Here is a 17,771-nt window from a genome sequence, read left to right on the forward strand (position 1 = left end):
AATAATTAAAATTTCTAACTAAGAGGTTAATGAGCGTGGATTTATGTTACACGCGTCGCGCAGCACGGACGCCTCCTCTGAGCGGCTGTGCGGCTCTGAAAGAGTACCGGTGTGAATTCTCCACCGGAGCAAAGGTTCCTCCTCTTTCCGAGCTGTGAGCCAGCTACATTTTGTGTGTGGCCGCTCTGGGCCATGGATACAACCTTTAGCAGTTGCACAATCTGTTTATTGTCACCAAGCTGATAAATTTCAAAACTTTGTTAAAGAAACAGTGGCCATATTGGTAAGTATTCTTGTTAATTTCAGCTTGTTTCGTAGGGACGGTCGGCTAAGCGTCTGTTTTTTTACAGAAAACAGTAACCGCTAGTTAGCGGCTCGCTAGCTTCTAGCTAGCTAGCTAACGGCAGTTAGCTTAAGAGCGAAAATGACAGAAGAGATCTGTCATGCCAAAATGTAGCTAGGTAAGAGCTTTTAACATACACGCGGCTTGTAAACTGTCATTTTCTAACAACGTGAGGGTTCGTCATTCACTGCCAAATTTTACTAACGTTAGCAGCGTTATCGTATAAAATGTTACCACAAATGAATTTGCCGGTGTTTTTCCCGGTGTGGCTGTGGAGTTGAAATCCGAGAACAAAGATCTATTGTAGGCTAGCTAACTGTTCACATTAACTGTGCCGGTGTTTTACTGTTTCTCCCCACTCTTATAATTAGATTGACTAACGTTATTGAGTATCCCGCTCAGCCGAACAGGGCATTTCCATGTACAACATTACAAGTTGCAGTCTAATTTTTTCCATTTTAACATATTTTACACAATAACACCGAGGCCACGTTAAGTTAAAGTTTAATGTTTAGTGGGGAATTTCAACAGAATACAACTTGATTTAGTAGTAAAGATAATCTTCTTGGACAGGCGTTAAAATTGTCAGATCTAATGCCACATTTTGGTTGAATCCATCAGCCCTCACTTCATACATATATCCCCAGTAGGTAGCAGGTGACAGCTTTAAGGTGTGATACTGTTTATTGTTGAATTGACTCTGGAGCTGGTGACTCAAGCTGAGGTATTATGCAGGCTGGTGTAATGTTATGTACTGTGAGCTCAGATGTTCTTAAACACAGATTTAAGGGGCCTCACCACAGTATCAAACCAGCCTGCCACAATATTTCTAACACTAACATAAGGAAGGCATTTCAATTATTTGAGTATGTGCTTTTTCCCACTGCTGTTTGCGACATACTAATCCATAATCCAACACAGAAGGATAAAGAAAGGAATGTATAATATTCCCTTTACTTCACCTGCAGCAATAATCGTCCAACTCATGAGCAATTTAACAATGATAAGCTGTGGTATGGCTCCATGTTTCCGAGACAGTGTATTTTAAAATCTTCTTAAATTAATTATGCTTTTCCTCTTTTCCCTAACTTGTGTTGTAGACTGAAGACTGATGTAACAGAAAAACTGTAAAACTGTCTAGGACTGCATGATATGAGGAAAATATATAATAACATAGTAAAATATTGCAATAATAAAATTACTAGCAAAACAGTCACACTCGGTCCTGCCTTTCTTCTGCTTTCAGTACATTGCTAAAATACAACAAATTATGTGTTTAATTAAAATAAGAAAATAAATTGTTTTAAAGCTTTATTATTGAATTGATTGAACATTGAACTGAACACAATAGACACCAATAAGAACTGTATGATAGTGACATTTTAAAATGGATTTTTTCCCCGCTTATACTCCCTTTCAACTAAATCAGAAAATCCCTGAATGCAATAGCACAGCATTTTGCCATGTGTACATCATGGAAGGGGTAATTGTGATGATGATAATAATAATAATAATAATAACAATATGGGCATTATAAGCACAGAGTGCTTCACATGAAAACAGACAGAAAGAATATAAAACAGGCCAGCAAGGCAATTCAGCATAAAATGACATTTAATAAGTTTGAAATGATAATTAGTTTCTTAAAAGCATAATTCATAAAATCCAGTAAGATACAAAAATTAAAAAAGTTTTTTAACAGTATAAAGTGTAAAAAGAATAGTTTTAGAAAGTCTGAGCTAGATAAAAGCTAGAGTGAACAGATGTGTTTTTAGCTTTCTTTTAAAAAATATTTAGTGAGCTGGCATCTCTGATATCTCAAGGTTTTGTGTTCAGTGCCTTTGGGACATAATTGACAAAGAATGCATCCCTGATTTTCTTTACGACGATAAAAAACAAAAACAAAGTGTTTAGCCCTAAAACCATGGCCCTGTTATGAATGTCTTATCAGTCAAGAAAGGAAACTGGCACAAACCGAAGTATGTTCATACCCAACTGCTATTTCTTATTTTCTATTCTGGAGTTTTGACTGATCTAAGCACTCTTCTTAATTCGTAGGTTACAGAATCGGAGTGAGGTGTGTTGACCGGTGAATGCATAGAGTCAAGAAGGTAAAACTTTGTGACAATAAAGAGGGTATTTGGAAAAGGTACAGTAAAATGTTTATGCTGTTTCTCCTTTAACTGCTTTGATGCTAATTTAGATAGACGAATGAACAATTTAATCAGTTCCATTGCTGAAAGTATAAGTGCAGGTGTGTCTGGCTTTCTGCACCGCTTACCATTTCTTTCTAATGTCAACGTCCAGCTGTGTGACGGTGAGCATGACGGCTGTGGACGGCCTTTCGGACAGCACAGAGGTGGTGGAGATGGAGGATGTCCCGTCTCAGTTCTTTGTGGAGAAACACTCTTGGGAGGGCCTCCGTGACATTATCCACTGTAGCAGGAAGTACTCGGGCATGATTGCCAACAAAGCTCCTCATGACTTCCAGTTTGTGCAGAAGAAGGATGAGAATGGACCCCACTCCCACCGGTTGTACTACCTCGGTAAGCCGAGTGATGCTTTATGATAGGGCACAAAATCCCCTGCATCAGTTTATGATGTATTTCTGTACATCACACTTTTGTACTTTTTTCACAAGAGCTCATATATATTTTATCGCTCTAGGCAGCAGAATATTGTAAGATTGCCTGATGATATTAAAACAATCACTGTGTTGAATTTCTTTTTCAATTCGTCACAGGTATTTTATTTGTTGTCGAAATTGCCTTCATGTCTTTGCTTATGTGTTTACCAGGAATGCCTTATGGTAGCAGAGAGAACTCATTACTCTACTCAGAAATCCCCAAGAAGATCCGGAAGGAGGCTCTTTTAGTGTTGTCATGGAAACAGATGCTGGATCACTTCCAGGTGATTTCCCCCTCTCTTTTTTTCATGCAGTGCCAGCACCAAACAGCACAGAGTGATATTTCTCACAACTGTGGCTGCAACCAATGATTTTTTCCCTTGTTGTTTTACTTATTGTTTATTTTTCTCATTTTTTTAATTTATTGTTTGGTCTATAAAAAGTCAGAAATGGTGAAAAAAGTTGATCAGTGTTTCCCAAAGCCCAACATGACATCCTTAAAAGTCCTCTTCATAATCCAAAGATATTCAGTTTGCTGTCACTAAAGTAAAGAAATCAGAGAATATTTATTCACATTTAAGAAGCTGGAATAAGAGAATTTTTACTTTTTTTGTCAGTATCATTCTGTATAGAAACCTGAGATATTTTCTAATAGTGGAGCGATTAAGCAACCATGATATAAACAATGAGAGGAATGCATGCAATGTACTGCTATTGTACAGTTATTTGATCTGGGGGGGATGGGTGTATGTACCTAACAAACTTTCTCTCTCTCTCACACACACACGCATGTATGTATATAAAACATTATTTTAATGTTGTGCATCTTATTTCCTGTTGCTTTTCTTAGGCTACACCGCACCAGGGGGCCTACTCTCGAGAGGAAGAGTTGCTGAGAGAGCGAAAACGTCTCGGAGCATTTGGTATCACCTCCTATGACTATCATGCCCAGACAGGCCTGTTCCTCTTTCAGGCCAGCAATAGCCTCTTCTACTGTCAGGATGGTGGCAGCAATGGCTTCATTGTGAGTACACTGCTATTTTTGTCTTTAATTGGGAATTCTTACACACTCAGGACAGATTTAATTCAGAGTGAGGTAAAAGTCTGCAAGTACAAAATTCCACAGTGCAGCTGTGGGGTGTGTGTTCTGGAACTAGTACAATAAAAATAACAATTTGTGTCCTAACTTAAGAACTCAATGGCCGTCCAAAAAATGGGAAGGATGTTATTAAGCATCTGCTACCTGATGTGCTGTTGCTTTGAAGCGATGTAGCATTTTTTGTAATAATAATAACTGTACTTTAAAAGAAAATCTGTATTATTATTGATTAATACTACGTCACCATCACCATGCAATGTAAGGGATGCTACAGGAGGAAAAACAACCAAAAGACCATATGACTTTTTTTAAACGTCCGTCAGGGCTACAGATTTTGTGTTCTTTACACCAGCTTGTTGATCTTCGGACATTGGCCTTGGACACAAGTGACAGCTCTGCTGTAAACTCTAGGTCTAACAAACATATGACTGTCACAGAGATACCAGACATGTTTTGAAGCGATCATTTAAGCTGCAGTTTGTGTAGTCAAGTGTGTTGTTATGTCTCTGTTTGTCAGTGTTAGTGATGTTACTGGTCCACTGTTAACGCAGTCAAAAGGGTTGGCACAATACCAGAATTTTAAACGTTGATACAATACTAGTAAAAAAAAATCAAAATAAAATACTTTATGGCCCTTTTACCGTGGCAAAAAGAAATAAAGTCCAAGACACACAAAATAGGATCCTTTTTCTGTTTTAATTAATGACCTGCACACAGTGGCGGGACTGGAAAAGTCACTGAACACATGCTTCCAGTCATGTGGTGGGTTCATTGCTATAGAGAACAGCTGCAGGTTGAGCATTTGACCACTTGATTCTCTTCCCTGTTGTTTCCCCTTTTCAGCCTTCGGTTGAAAATCTCATTGTAGATCATTAAAAACTGTAATAGCTATTGTTTTAAAAACATGGTATTGATAATGTGTTGAAGTATCTATACTTTTGACAACCTGAGCAATTAGTTTGAATCTGGAATACTGATCAACATTATTTGATGGCATCTTCAAGTATATTTGATACTTCCTGTTATATGTTTTTAGTAACAGTGATAAACGAAACTAAATTAGCTCAAGTCCTTCCCTTTTTAAATTATTTTCGGAGAAGGGAGGGTTAGTTCTGATGTGCTACCTCTAAATATTTCACTGTATTTGATATAGAGTTTAAGTCATGTGCATTTGTTGTGCCTCATCCTCTTGATGGGTTGAAAAAGATGCAATTTGAGTCACTGGACAAGAAAAAAATGCTTTTACATGTTAATCTTTTTGTTTTCACAAATCTTAAACGTATTCAATATGCATTTGCACGTAAGTTAGATTGGCAAAAAGAGACTGGAGGAGCTGATACTAAAAGTGAACGTCTGTGTGTGCGCGCATATCTGTCAAGTGGTTGTGTATTTGAACAAACAGCTGTTCTTTCAAAACATCAGGAGGCAACAGCTGACCACACTTTACTCGTGATGGAATAAGGTGTACCTCTCTGTGCTCAGTGTATCTTCTCATGTCCGTGAAACTGCCCATTTAAGACTATGCTTTGCGTCAAACAGATTTTTCTTATACATTTGCGTCCAAAGGTCACTCTTCTCTTTTGCTTCGGCTTAGATTGTGTATGTTTGTTTTAGCAGTCTGCTCCTGTAAAGCCTGTGGAGATCAAGACCCAGTGCTCAGGGACCCGCATGGACCCCAAGATCTGCCCTGGAGACCCTGATTTCATAGCCTTCATCAACAATAACGACTTGTGGATAGCCCACATTAAGACTGGCGAGGAAAGGAGACTCACTTACTGCCACAAAGGTCTGAAGGCAATAAAATGTGTAAACAAGGAACTTCACAAGCTTAAATAAATATCCTTTTTATTTTAATACTAAACCATTTAATTTTCTTACATCATCCTCTCTTACAACAACATACTTCTATATTATCTTAAAAGACAAAATTGCACAGTATTATATAGTACAGTTAGCACCAATAACACCTTTTTCCTAATTTATCAAATGTTTTCCAGGTGTGGATAATGTAAAAGAGGACCCCAAGTCTGCAGGTGTAGCAACGTTTGTCATCCAAGAAGAGTTTGACCGTTTCACTGGCTACTGGTGGAGTCCATCAGCAGTGGAGGGTATTTATACCTTTTAGCTGAGGAAAAAAAAGTGCTTTATAATGACATTACACTTTTAAAAACGTATAATTTTACCTCCATATATTCACCTCTTGTTATTTTTGAGTTTGCATTCACTGTTTTCTGTTTTACACTTGCCTCACATGAATGATTTTTCTCCCCTACGTCAGACTCTAACGGAGGTAAAACAGTGTACCTGCTGTATGAAGAGGTGGATGAGACGGAAGTGGAGATTATTCATGTTCCATCTCCAGCACTGGAAGAACGGAAAGCAGACGCATACAGATATCCCCGCACAGGTCAGTGCTGTATTTACTCTACGCAGTGAATTGGTTTATTGTCAATTGCTGTTATTTCACATTTTCTTCCCTTATAGGTAGCAAAAATCCTCAGGCTACGCTCAAACTGGCAGAGATCAAGACAGACCATCAAGGAAGAGTGAGTGCTTCACTTCTTTGTCTTTTTTTCTCCTCTAAAATAATAATTAGGCATTCATAATGTGTGTTTATGGTTGTACTTCACAGATTGTGAGCACGCAAGATAGAGAACTGGTCGTCCCCTTCACCTCATTGTTTCCTGGGACAGAATACATCGCCAGAGTAGGATGGACAAGTGACGGCAAATAGTGAGTGTTGCCGTCAAAGTGTTAGCTCTGTTGGCCTTGACACTACATTTACATGGACACTAGTATTCCACTACTATTCAGAATATGACAATATTCCGAATTTGATAGGGTCATTTAAACAGTGTATTCTGTTTGGATATTTCAAATAATTACTTTTTTTTTTTTTTTTTTACAAATTTTAGCATTTTAGAATAAGACGTGGGATACAATGATATTATTTGCATTTTATAAGCATTTTTTGGAAATGAATATGATGTGTCTACATTGGAGTTTTTTACCACAGTTTACAACACACAGTCTCAAAGCCCAGATTTCTGGTCAGAAAGAGGAACACATCTACTTTTAAGCATTATGAAAGATTTGGATATGAACAGGTCTTTGAATACACACAAATTCCACAACGCCAACCTTATCAGGAAGGTGGTTGACGGAATGAAAGAGGGAGGCTGTTTGCACGGTTGAACACCTCCACAACTGGTGGAAAACTCAAAAAAAAAAAAAACCTGTTTTGAAGCAAAGAAGCAAGATCAGCGGCTCCAGCCATTCCACTTTTCTATTTTTTGAGGTGATAAATAGAAATACACATTTGGGTATGTGGACACAGATAATCTCTTTAGCATTACAAAGATCTTGTCACTTAAGGCAATCTGTTGAATTTTGTCTGCTCTGTGTCCACCTAGTGGCTGGGCAGTGCTTCTGGACCGCAGTCAGAGGAAACTACAGCTGGTCCTGCTGCCTCCTGCTCTCTTCATCCCTGTCACAGACGACCCAGCTCAGAGGCAGGAGAGTCTGGAGGCTGTGCCCAGCAATATACAGCCATACATAATCTATGAAGAGACCACCGACGTGTGGATTAATGTAGGTCTCTCTAAAATGTACTCTCTTTGGTTACCTTAAAACGAATATGTCCAGTCCATAACTAGAAGTTACAGATGTGGATGCTGTAAAGTTTTTTCTGCTGTAAGGATTCAGTAGCTGACTGATCTTCTCTTTCCGCAGGTTCATGATATATTCTATCCCTTTATTCAAACAACAGAAGATGAGTTTACATTCATTTGGGTAAATGAGTCTAAAACAGGTTACAGCCATCTGTATAAAATCACATCTCTGTTACAACCGGGCTGCTACCATTGGACGGAGGACTATCAACACATAGAGGGTAAGAAACCAGGAGCAGCCTCTGCATATATTTGAAACTATCCTATCAAATGATCGTGGCTTACGTCCGAGTGTTCGGTATGTCAAGGAGCATGTGGATTCTGTTATCTGTCTTCTGCAGGAGACTTCAAATGTGCAATCAAGGAGGAGGTTACATTGACCATTGGAGAATGGGAAGTGCTGGCAAGACATGGTTCCAAGGTTAGGCAAAGTCTGTCAGTGTATTTTTTATTTTTTTGTGTTGCCTGTACTTCATCGATAAGATTATGAAACTACAGTCCTGACTTTCAGCTCTAATTTGAGGTTATTTGCATCTAGATTACATGAAGGACCCAAAAATTAGGGACCATGTATAAAAAAAGTCCTATAATATCTCTTCCAGTGTGGATTCTAAATACATCCAATATTGACCAGAATTTATCCCATTTGTCCAGAATATGAAACTTTTTTTTTTTAACCCAAACCCTGGTGTGGATATGAACACCCTCAAGCACTGTTTTATCATAAGAACATCAAGTTAACGCTTTTAACCTTTTAAATATAATTTAACTGTATCATGCTTTGGCCTCGCTGCTATTGCCTTTTAATTTTTTCTTTCACCTTTCTCTTTTGTTAGATCTGGGTGAACGAGACATCGAAGTTGGTATACTTCCAGGGCACCAGAGACACTCCTCTGGAGCACCACCTATACGTGGTCAGCTATGACTCACCTGGAGATGTGGTCAGACTAACCAAGCCTGGCTTCTCTCATAGCTGCTCTGTTAGTCAGGTAAAACCAATCATTTGTTTACCAATTTATCCAACACAGACACGCACATTGCAATAATCCATTCATTTTTGTTCTCACCCGGCCATTATCCCGTCCACATTCATTAAACAAACAATGTTGCTTATGCAGAAAACTCACCAAGCAGCAGTGAAATGCGGCACACTGCAATAGTCACAGGAGGTGTGTTCATAAGTTTCAGGTGGGAAGAAATTCCTTGTAACGTAGTCACAGGAATCACAGGGGTGTATTTATTTATTGACTGACTGCGTGCATTCTCTGGCCTTATTGACCACTGAAAGTTGAACCAGTTTTCCTGCACTTGGCAGCAGAGTCAAACGGCTGCAGCTCAGAGCGGCTGCCACAGCTTTCCATAGATGTTGTCTGAGAGCTCGCAGCAGGCCACACTTTGTCGCTGCTTGGTTTGTTTTCAGCAATATTGATTTTCCTCTCTTGACAAGCCAGTTTTAGGCTGCTAATGATGATTGACAGTTTCAAAAGGCGAATACTTTGGTAAAAGAAAAGGTATAAATATATTCTCGTTGCATGGTTCAAAAAGTTGGCTATTATATATATATATATATATATGATTTTTTTGGGCCATATACATAATTTCATTATGACTTCAAATAGAAGTAAATCAGAACAAGTAACTTATAGCTGACAGGATACTGGGGTAACACCAGCGGTACAGATTGTATTGTAGTGTGAGTGCAGCAGATGGAAGATTTGGAAAAGTTTTAGGCAGATCAGAGAGACAACTTCACTTGCTTAAGAAAAATGGATGTTAAAGCACCTTTAAAACCAGAGCAAAGCTGTCAAAGCCTGGGATTTTGTGGATAGTTTGGAGTATATGGGATAAATGTTCTCTCGCTGTCAGCCGTATTTTACACCGATAGTCGCTCATGTTAGGCTTTTAGCACAGATCCTTGTAGTGCGTGGTGTAGCATCATGATTGTTCCCTCCTCGCTCTGACTTTTCATTTCATCCTTGTCTGTTACATGATTTATATATCTACCTAATTCTTCGCACCCCCTTTCTCTCTCTCACTCTGCAGAACTTTGACTTTTTTGTCAGCCACTACAGTAATGTGAGTACACCTCCATGTGTTCACGTCTACAAACTGACCAACTCAGAAGGTGACCCGCTACACATCGTGCCTGAGTTCTGGGCAAGCATGATGGAGTCACCAGGTAAACATATTATGATGTGACCAACCGCCATACAGCATTTTCTTGATTGATTCAATATGCAGAGTTTGTGTTTACATAATTGTGCATTAAGTTTTTCTTAGAGAGCAGTCTTGCAAAGTTTGAAGGTTGCCCAACTGTCTGCGGTTTTATTTTTGGAACAATCAATAGAGCCGGGTCTGTAGGGGAAAGTTGAGGTCTGGTTTTGATTAAATCAAGGACGGTCAGTTCGATCCAAAGCGGCGTCCTCCAGACAGTCCTGACAGCAGTCAGATAATGTGGTGCTCAAACATTTTCGACATCATGAGCGATTTGTTTTAGAGTTGATTGTCGTTTATTATTCGTTAAAAGTACCAGTAGTGAGAAGGCAATTCCTTACTGTCTTTTTGAACGCTGCTTTTAGAAATGTAGGGGCTACAGAGTAACTGCGTGACTCCCAGGATGTAGACTGTGACTGTAAGCCTGCCATTTGTCATCTATTTAAGCTGGCATTTTCCCCTCCCTTCGCTGTCGATGTGTTACAATTTTCAAAATCCCCTTCACCTCAGGAAACAACCACATCCTCTGAGCTACTGAACTACTTGCTAAAAATGACAAGTTTTGATGAAGATTTGAATTAGCTGTCAAGGCATTCTAGCTTTGTTCTTACGGTGAACTGTTGTAAAGTTTTACAACAAATATAACAATTTGTGAAAGCACCTCTGAAAAGCCCAGCATCTGTCTCACAGGACTCTCATGCCCCGATGTTGAGCCTTTGTACCGTGGCAGCAGCATGCACGAGTGATATTGACTTTATCAGTGTAACAATCCGAATGCTTTTGCTGAGCCATTTTTAATGGCCGTACTCGCCTGCCCACATACAAAATGTTCCACCAAAACAAGTTCACCCTAAACACTATTTTGCAGTGGCACTGTCGCTTCATCCTCAGCTTAGCACCACCCACGATGACTGTAATGTGTTTACTGAAATACATGCTAACCAAATGACCACATCTGTTGATATGTCTTCTAGGTTGTCCGGGAGATTACAATCCGCCTGAGATTTTTGACTTTCCAGGGAAGTCAGGCTTCCAGCTTTATGGGATGGTATACAAGCCTCACAACTTGCAGCCTGGCAGGAAACACCCGACTGTGCTCTTCGTGTATGGAGGCCCACAGGTTCGTGGATATATTCACTTTTATTTGGGTCTGTGATGTTATCATATTTTGGGGTATTCAAAATGTAACTTTGAACCTGTATTTCTGTGTAAATGAATAAAACATTTAGGACAACATTGTGTTGGTATGTATAGGTGCAGCTGGTAAACAACTCATTCAAGGGGATGAAGTACCTCCGCCTGAACACGCTGGCCTCTCTGGGCTACGCGGTGGTCGTCATTGATGGGAGGGGTTCCTGTCAGAGAGGCCTTGAATTTGAAGGAGCACTAAAAAACAAAATGGTAAAGTAAAAGTCAGATAATTAAATTCATTCAGCAGGAAAATTTAAATTTAATGTGAAAATGAAACATGCACAATTGCCAGGTTAAATAAAACATATTAAAACTCCAGTTTGTCTCTGTCTCTTCAGGGTCAGGTGGAGATTGAAGACCAGGTGGAGGGGCTGCAGTATGTGGCGGAGAAGTTTAACTTTGTGGACCTCAGCCGTGTTGCCATTCACGGCTGGTCTTATGGCGGTTTCCTCTCTCTCATGGGGCTCATCCAACGACCCAATGTCTTCAAGGTTAGAAGGCCTATTACCGTTAGTTTCTCCTGTTTAAAACAGCTTCAGTGTTCATTGTTCAGGAGGTTTTTACTAGGAGCAGAATCAGCCCTCGAGGTCTCTTACTCTCTTTAACAGATACTTCTGGCAATTAGAGCCAGTGAAAACACTGAATAAAGCATTCTGACATTAAAAATCAGTGTTTCTTCGACACTGTTTGGCACAGCAGGGGCTGGAACTGAGCTGCTGTTAACTTTTTTGTATTGTATTGTGAGTACAGGACTCAACAAAATACATTACTAGATTGGTCTAATAGTTTTTATACATTTTAATTAGGAGAAGTTACATATATCTTTAATTCCTAAAGATGTCACAAAGCTCACCTTGCGATGCAGTTGCAGCTTACGTCCACATGGTGTCTGTGTCGTACAATGTGTAGGCTAGTAACCTTTATTCAGTGAGGACATCTGTAGATACTGTACATCTCAGTGCTGCTTTGTACCAGTGCTTTTTTGACAAATGGATATTCAACTGAGCAACAACATCAGAATATTTAATAGAATCATAGAGTAAATCTAAGTCAGTAACTCCCTCTTGGACCATATTTTTAAGCTGCTCTTTATGTGGGAAAATAACACTTTTCTAAAGCTATGATACTATTTTCCATTCTTTGCCATCTGACAACATTGTGCTTCTCCTCCAGCTGGCTGTTGCAGGGGCCCCGGTTACTGTGTGGATGGCCTACGACACAGGCTACACCGAGCGTTACATGGACGTGCCTGAAAACAACCAGCAGGGCTACGAGGAAGGCTCTGTGGCACTGCACGTGGACAAGCTGCCCAGCGAGTCAGTACACACACTCAAACATACCTTTTTTAAAAAAAAATATTTTAGTGCTTGAAACTCATATATATATATATATATATATATATAAAATGTATTTATTTATTTATTTATTTTGAAATGATTGCGACCAATCTAACCGTACTGCATGTCCTGTGTTATTACAAAGATATTTCTTTCTGTTTCATCATGCTCTTTCTCTACTTCCTGTCAAGTCTTCATATACATAGAAAGCACCTGACCCATTATTGACAACTTGGTTCTTTCTGTTTCACACATGGAGATGCCTTTCTTTCACTTAATATTTTTCTCAGGAGTCATTCTCATTTTTGACATAGATGTGACTCATGAACTTTGAGCCTTTTGAACTTGCAGCAAAAGTTTAAAAAATGTATCCATGCCTGTGTGGCTATTTATAAAAAAAAAACAAAAAAAAAAAACGCTCATTCAGGTGTGTACATTTCAGTAATTTGCTCCCTCTGTTGCTATATCAGATCCCTTCACTTTTTTTTATAACAGCAGTTATTCAAAGCTGGTGAGGTGAAATTAAGGTGTGAAGTTGCAGGTGAGGTGCCAGTAAGATTCCATTTTTGGGAACATAAAAACCCCGAGGGCCTGACAGACTGCATGTTGGAGCACTGCTCTAATGCTGAAGTCAGTCTTTGAAGCCCTGCAGCTGCAGCATTTCCCCTTTCTAATAATTTCTTTGAATGCCAGTTCTTGCAACTGTGGAGACAATAATAAGAAATATAGACTAACTAAAGAACTCTTGGAACTATGAAAAAGTCCTTCTGGTCTGAAAACACCTCATGTAATCCTTGTCTTTCCAGGCCCAACCGTTTGCTGATTCTCCATGGATTTCTAGATGAGAATGTGCACTTTTTCCACACCAATTTCCTCGTGTCACAGATAATCCGTGCTGGGAAGCCCTACCAGCTTCAGGTTAGCATCACAAGCCTCATTCCACCCACTAACACATCTTAATGAAGGTGCCACATGAAATCTCCCACGCTACTTAGACATAATTTAATGTTTGATTGTAAATATCTCGAGTCTGTATCAGAGTTTTTACATTTCCTTTTATTTTGTTTTTCAGTTTTGTATTCAATTAAATATACTTTCATTTAGGCTTCAGAGGGGGTTTATTTGTTTCAGTCTTATTTTTTATCGTTTAAGAATGTTTACTTTTGTCAGTAACAGTTTTAGTTTTTTGATATGGGGGTATTTCTCAAGGCCAAGATTAAATAAGTTTAAAGCAAATTTTACAAAAAAAAACACATCACTTTGTGAAGGCAGTTGACCCAGTTTTGCAGAGAGCTCTGTCTAATTAGACATCATGCACCAATGCCTCCCTGTGGTTATTGTGTTGAAAAATTCAACCAAAACTTAACACTTCCTGTATATTTTTATTTTATTTTAGTTTTGTAGATTCGGAATATTGTTTCAGCTAGTGTTAGTTTTTTTTTCTTTCTAAAATTTATTTTTTATTTTTATGTCATATTTTTGTCTCGCCTTGTTATAGTTTTTAGTTTAAGTATGTAAATATAATAACCTTGGTCTGCACTCTGCAACTACCAGATGCTCAAAACCAAAAGTGAATGTGCTCAGAAATGCCTTAGACTGGTGTTACGTTAAATGGTAGCAATACACAGTACATGGATCAAATTCAGGATTATATATGAGGAATAACACTTGTTAGATATTTTCTAAGGCAGACTTTACAGGATCCATACCAGTAGTAGACGTCAGTCTTTAATTTGGTTGATTTGTTTCAATTTTCCAGGTATACCCCAACGAGCGACACAGTATTCGCTGCCCTGAGTCTGGAGAGCACTACGAGATAATGCTGCTGCACTTTCTACAACAATACCTCTGAAATGAGACAACAAGGGAGACATGAAGTCTAGATTTCCCCTGTCCTCCTCTACCCCCCCAGCTCATCGCCCATCTTTCCTCTCCCTGACCTCTCCACCCTGACCCTCGTCTCCAACTGTTCACCCCGTCATCGAGAGACTATCAGACACTGCAGCCACAAGCCACTCTCTCCTAAGAACTTGTCACCACTATACTTCCCTCTTTTGCGCTCTCTGTCTTTTGTTCTGTTACACGCTTGCTCGCTCTGTCTCCCTCCTGCCCCCCCCCTTCCTCCCTGTGTACAGTCTGGGGTATGGTTTACGAGCACAGAGATCTGGTGTCTCACCCTGAAAGCTGAACAAAGACGAGGACATACGGAGAAATATTTGCAGGCTGTGTCACATTGACTCATTGCTCACCCACGTCCTCATCTCTGCAATCATGATGGGTTTTTGCCAAATGTTATCGTGTTGCCCCCACCCTGCTCCACCTGTTTTATTCACTTGAGTCAGCGGTCGGAACGGGGTTACAGTTCACAGAACCTATACATGCAGACGTAAGCTCACACACTATACATATGTAAAATACAGTTTGTCTGCATACACTCAAAGCACACTCACAGAGAATTGCAATATCTACACACACACTGTGAGTCTGTACCTTGCAGTTTGTGAAACAATGAAGAAAGGAAGAAAACCGAGACTCTTCGTCTGTCCACTTGTTTTAAGTGTGTGTTGTTTAAAATAAAATATTTTATGGATTTTTATTCTTTTTTTTATGAGTGCTGACAGAAGCGGCTCATTGATGTTTTCGCGTCGTTCTCTCCCCTCACATCACACTGCTCGAGATGTCTGCTTGCCTTCTTAACACATAATTTATATTTGCCAAAGTACCTCTTGACTCTTGATCATGCTGGTATTTCCTTTTTTTACTGCAATAAAGACAACAGGAGGGTGAGCACTGGAGTCTTACAACAGCTTTGTACCACCGGAATACAATTTGTACATGATAATGAATAAATGTATGAATCAATCACATGCTCTCTTTTACTGCTGTCTTCTTATTCGAGCAGTTGTGCAGCATGTGTTTTATGCTTTGCTGGATGCAAAAGGCTTTTTCATAAGGAAATGTAATTATCTAAACTGTTTTATTAATATTCCTTTCCAACCCTCCATTATACCCGTCACCTCATGTCTCATTTAAATCAGCTGTAAGTGATCAAAGCTTCATCACTGCTGCAACAAGGGCTTTCAAGCACACCTTGCACGCATGAAGCATTGAATGCTTGACAGCCCACAGTTGTCGTGGTAACGTTTTTTCACAATAGGGTACTTATAGATGAGTGAAGCCTGACCCTGACCTGATAACACCACAAAGATTATATAATGCCTTTGTTTAAAATTACATCCTCAGCACAAAGGCCTGCAGCTCAGCCTCAGTATGAACCCATATCAAGCAGGACTTGTTATCTTAAAACTCACAGGAATAGTTTGACACCGTGGAAATATGCTCGATCGCTCCCTTGCAGAGTTACAGCCTCATGAGACCCGCGGAGGAAAAAAAGATGTTTGAATATTTTTGTTTTCAATTATATTACTATTATTTTTTTATGCAATCAAATGGAATGTAAGAAAAGCATTACACACATAATTTTCTCAAAAACATTATTAATGTTTAGGGTCAATCGTTCTAACCCTAACCCTGCCAATGGCACACTCCTTCAAAACTTACAACATCTGTGGCATTGTGTTGTGTGTCAAACTGCACATACATGAGTGGCATTTTACTGTGGCCATCCCAAGGCACACCTGTGTAGTAATTTTGCTCTTTAACCCCTTAAAATCTAGCTGGACATCCGTTTTCTTGTGCTGACTTTGGACGCACAAGAAAAACTGACTTCTTTCAAAAATAAGGTAAAAATGCAATGACCAACATGGCAAGAAATGACCCACAAATTGCAAGAAATTAGGCAAAGGTAAAAAAGAAAATGACTTGAAAATTAGTTGCAAAAGAGGGGTGATGATTACTACAAAATATTAAAAAACTATGGAAAGTTTAAAGAAACCATATATAATCATTATTCATCATAATCATCAAAATTCTGCTCTTTTTAGGGTCATTTTGTTTGTTTTTGTGTTTTACTTTTTTTGCTTTTGTAAAAGTGCTTAATTTCAGGTAAAAGTGCTTAATTTCAGGTAAATTCCATGTAACATTTTACTAGTTTCTTGCTATTTTTTGGGCCATGTCATTAAGTTGCTTGCTGCCGTCTTCACCTTATTTTTGAAAGATATAAAACCAGTTTGCTTAGATTTCTAATGTTTAATCAGCACCTTGATTTGCTACACCTGACAGGTGGATGGATTTTCTTGGGGAAAAAATAGAAGTGCTCACTAACACGGATTTTAACAAATTTGTGACCGAAATTTTGGAGAATTATACCAACTGAGTGCTTGGAATAATCTCTAACGTAAACCGTGGGAAATGGGGGTAAAAACAAAAGTGTTGAGTTTTTTTCCGAAAAGGGCGACGGTATGCCCTACTTTTCCTTACTCTACCTCTGATTGGCTTATCCTGAGATTCTTCGCCAACATTAACCAATCATACTCCTTTTCGTTAAAACACAACCACCAATCAGAGGGAGAGTAGGGCGAGTCATGTCTTCGCTGTCCTAGAAAGTTAAAAAAAATCGGTTTTCGTTTGGCAACTAGCCACCAAAACGCTACCATAGCATTTTTTTTTTTACATTTATCTGCTTGGACGGATTAAATTGAACCTAAGTGTGCTGGTAGGTAATTATTTAAAACCTATCGTGAAAGACAGACAAGCATTTTCCCCGTTTGCTAAGTTTTTGGCAAGGCTAAGCTTACTTGCTACTAGCTAGCTGTCACATTTATCTTCCATATTTGACAGTGGTATCAGTCCTCTGATCTCAACAACAGCCTATTTCCCAGGATGTCAACATTTTCCTTAAAGAAAACTCTTGTAAAACGTGGAAAATATGGGAAACTTGATTTGTATTCATAAGAAAAGTAACTTTTATATGGAATTACTCGTGGCCATGATATTTATTGTCAAATAAAACAAATTAAACATGTTTTTTTTTTTTTGAGTAAGTATGCCCTACATGTTTGCCTGCAGGTAACACTGCTGTCCACATGCTCTTAAATCACCTGTTGGGTGGCAGCCTGCCATTGACTTTCACCGGCTCCTCCGACACCCTGAAGGCAGAGGTCAGTTCAGAGCAACTCCAGCAGATCAGCTGTTGCAGAGGTTGATCCTGAGCTGGTTGTCAGTGCTCGGAGGATCAGCGGGGATGAAGTAACAGTAAGCCCGACGAGAAAGCAGAAAGTGCTGCAGGTAAAAAAAATTAAAGCTGACACATTGAAGCTCCTGAAGTTTGCTTGCACGTAATATGACTAAGCTGCTAAAAAGACAGGACAGATCCGCCACGTGTGGCTCA

General features: G+C 39.2%; 1 protein-coding gene across 4 annotated transcripts; it reads left to right on the plus strand.

The window, feature by feature from the left end:
- The first annotated feature begins 157 nt into the window (after nt 1-157).
- On the plus strand, nt 158-15,348 carry LOC121951514 (dipeptidyl peptidase 9-like). Of its 4 annotated transcripts, none has more exons than XM_042497868.1 (21): nt 158-283; nt 2,402-2,492; nt 2,651-2,889; nt 3,141-3,253; nt 3,820-3,993; nt 5,683-5,854; nt 6,066-6,176; nt 6,347-6,475; nt 6,553-6,614; nt 6,701-6,801; nt 7,482-7,659; nt 7,801-7,960; nt 8,081-8,160; nt 8,576-8,728; nt 9,783-9,918; nt 10,928-11,073; nt 11,208-11,354; nt 11,483-11,635; nt 12,318-12,460; nt 13,288-13,399; nt 14,241-15,348. In XM_042497868.1, exons 2-21 carry the CDS (start codon nt 2,437-2,439, stop codon nt 14,331-14,333), a joined length of 2,658 nt encoding a protein of 885 aa, XP_042353802.1. In that variant the 5' UTR covers nt 158-283; nt 2,402-2,436; the 3' UTR covers nt 14,334-15,348. The 4 variants fall into 4 exon arrangements, with proteins under 4 accessions (XP_042353802.1, XP_042353804.1, XP_042353803.1 ...); XM_042497870.1 differs by having other exon boundaries at nt 5,686-5,854; XM_042497869.1 differs by lacking the exon at nt 158-283 and adding an exon at nt 443-461.
- Nucleotides 15,349-17,771: the final 2,423 nt, after the last annotated feature.

This window comes from Plectropomus leopardus, chromosome 12 (genome assembly GCF_008729295.1).
Source record: "Plectropomus leopardus isolate mb chromosome 12, YSFRI_Pleo_2.0, whole genome shotgun sequence".
Lineage (NCBI taxonomy): Eukaryota > Metazoa > Chordata > Actinopteri > Perciformes > Serranidae > Plectropomus > Plectropomus leopardus.

Coding starts and splice junctions, on each gene's coding strand:
- LOC121951514 (XM_042497868.1), top strand. CDS start 2,437: ATGCATAGAGTCAAGAAGGTAAAACTTTGTGACAATAAAGAGGGTATT. Junction 3,994..5,682: donor GTGGCAGCAATGGCTTCATT/GTGAGTACACTG, acceptor TGTTTGTTTTAG/CAGTCTGCTCCTGTAAAGCC. Junction 6,615..6,700: donor AGACAGACCATCAAGGAAGA/GTGAGTGCTTCA, acceptor TGTACTTCACAG/ATTGTGAGCACGCAAGATAG.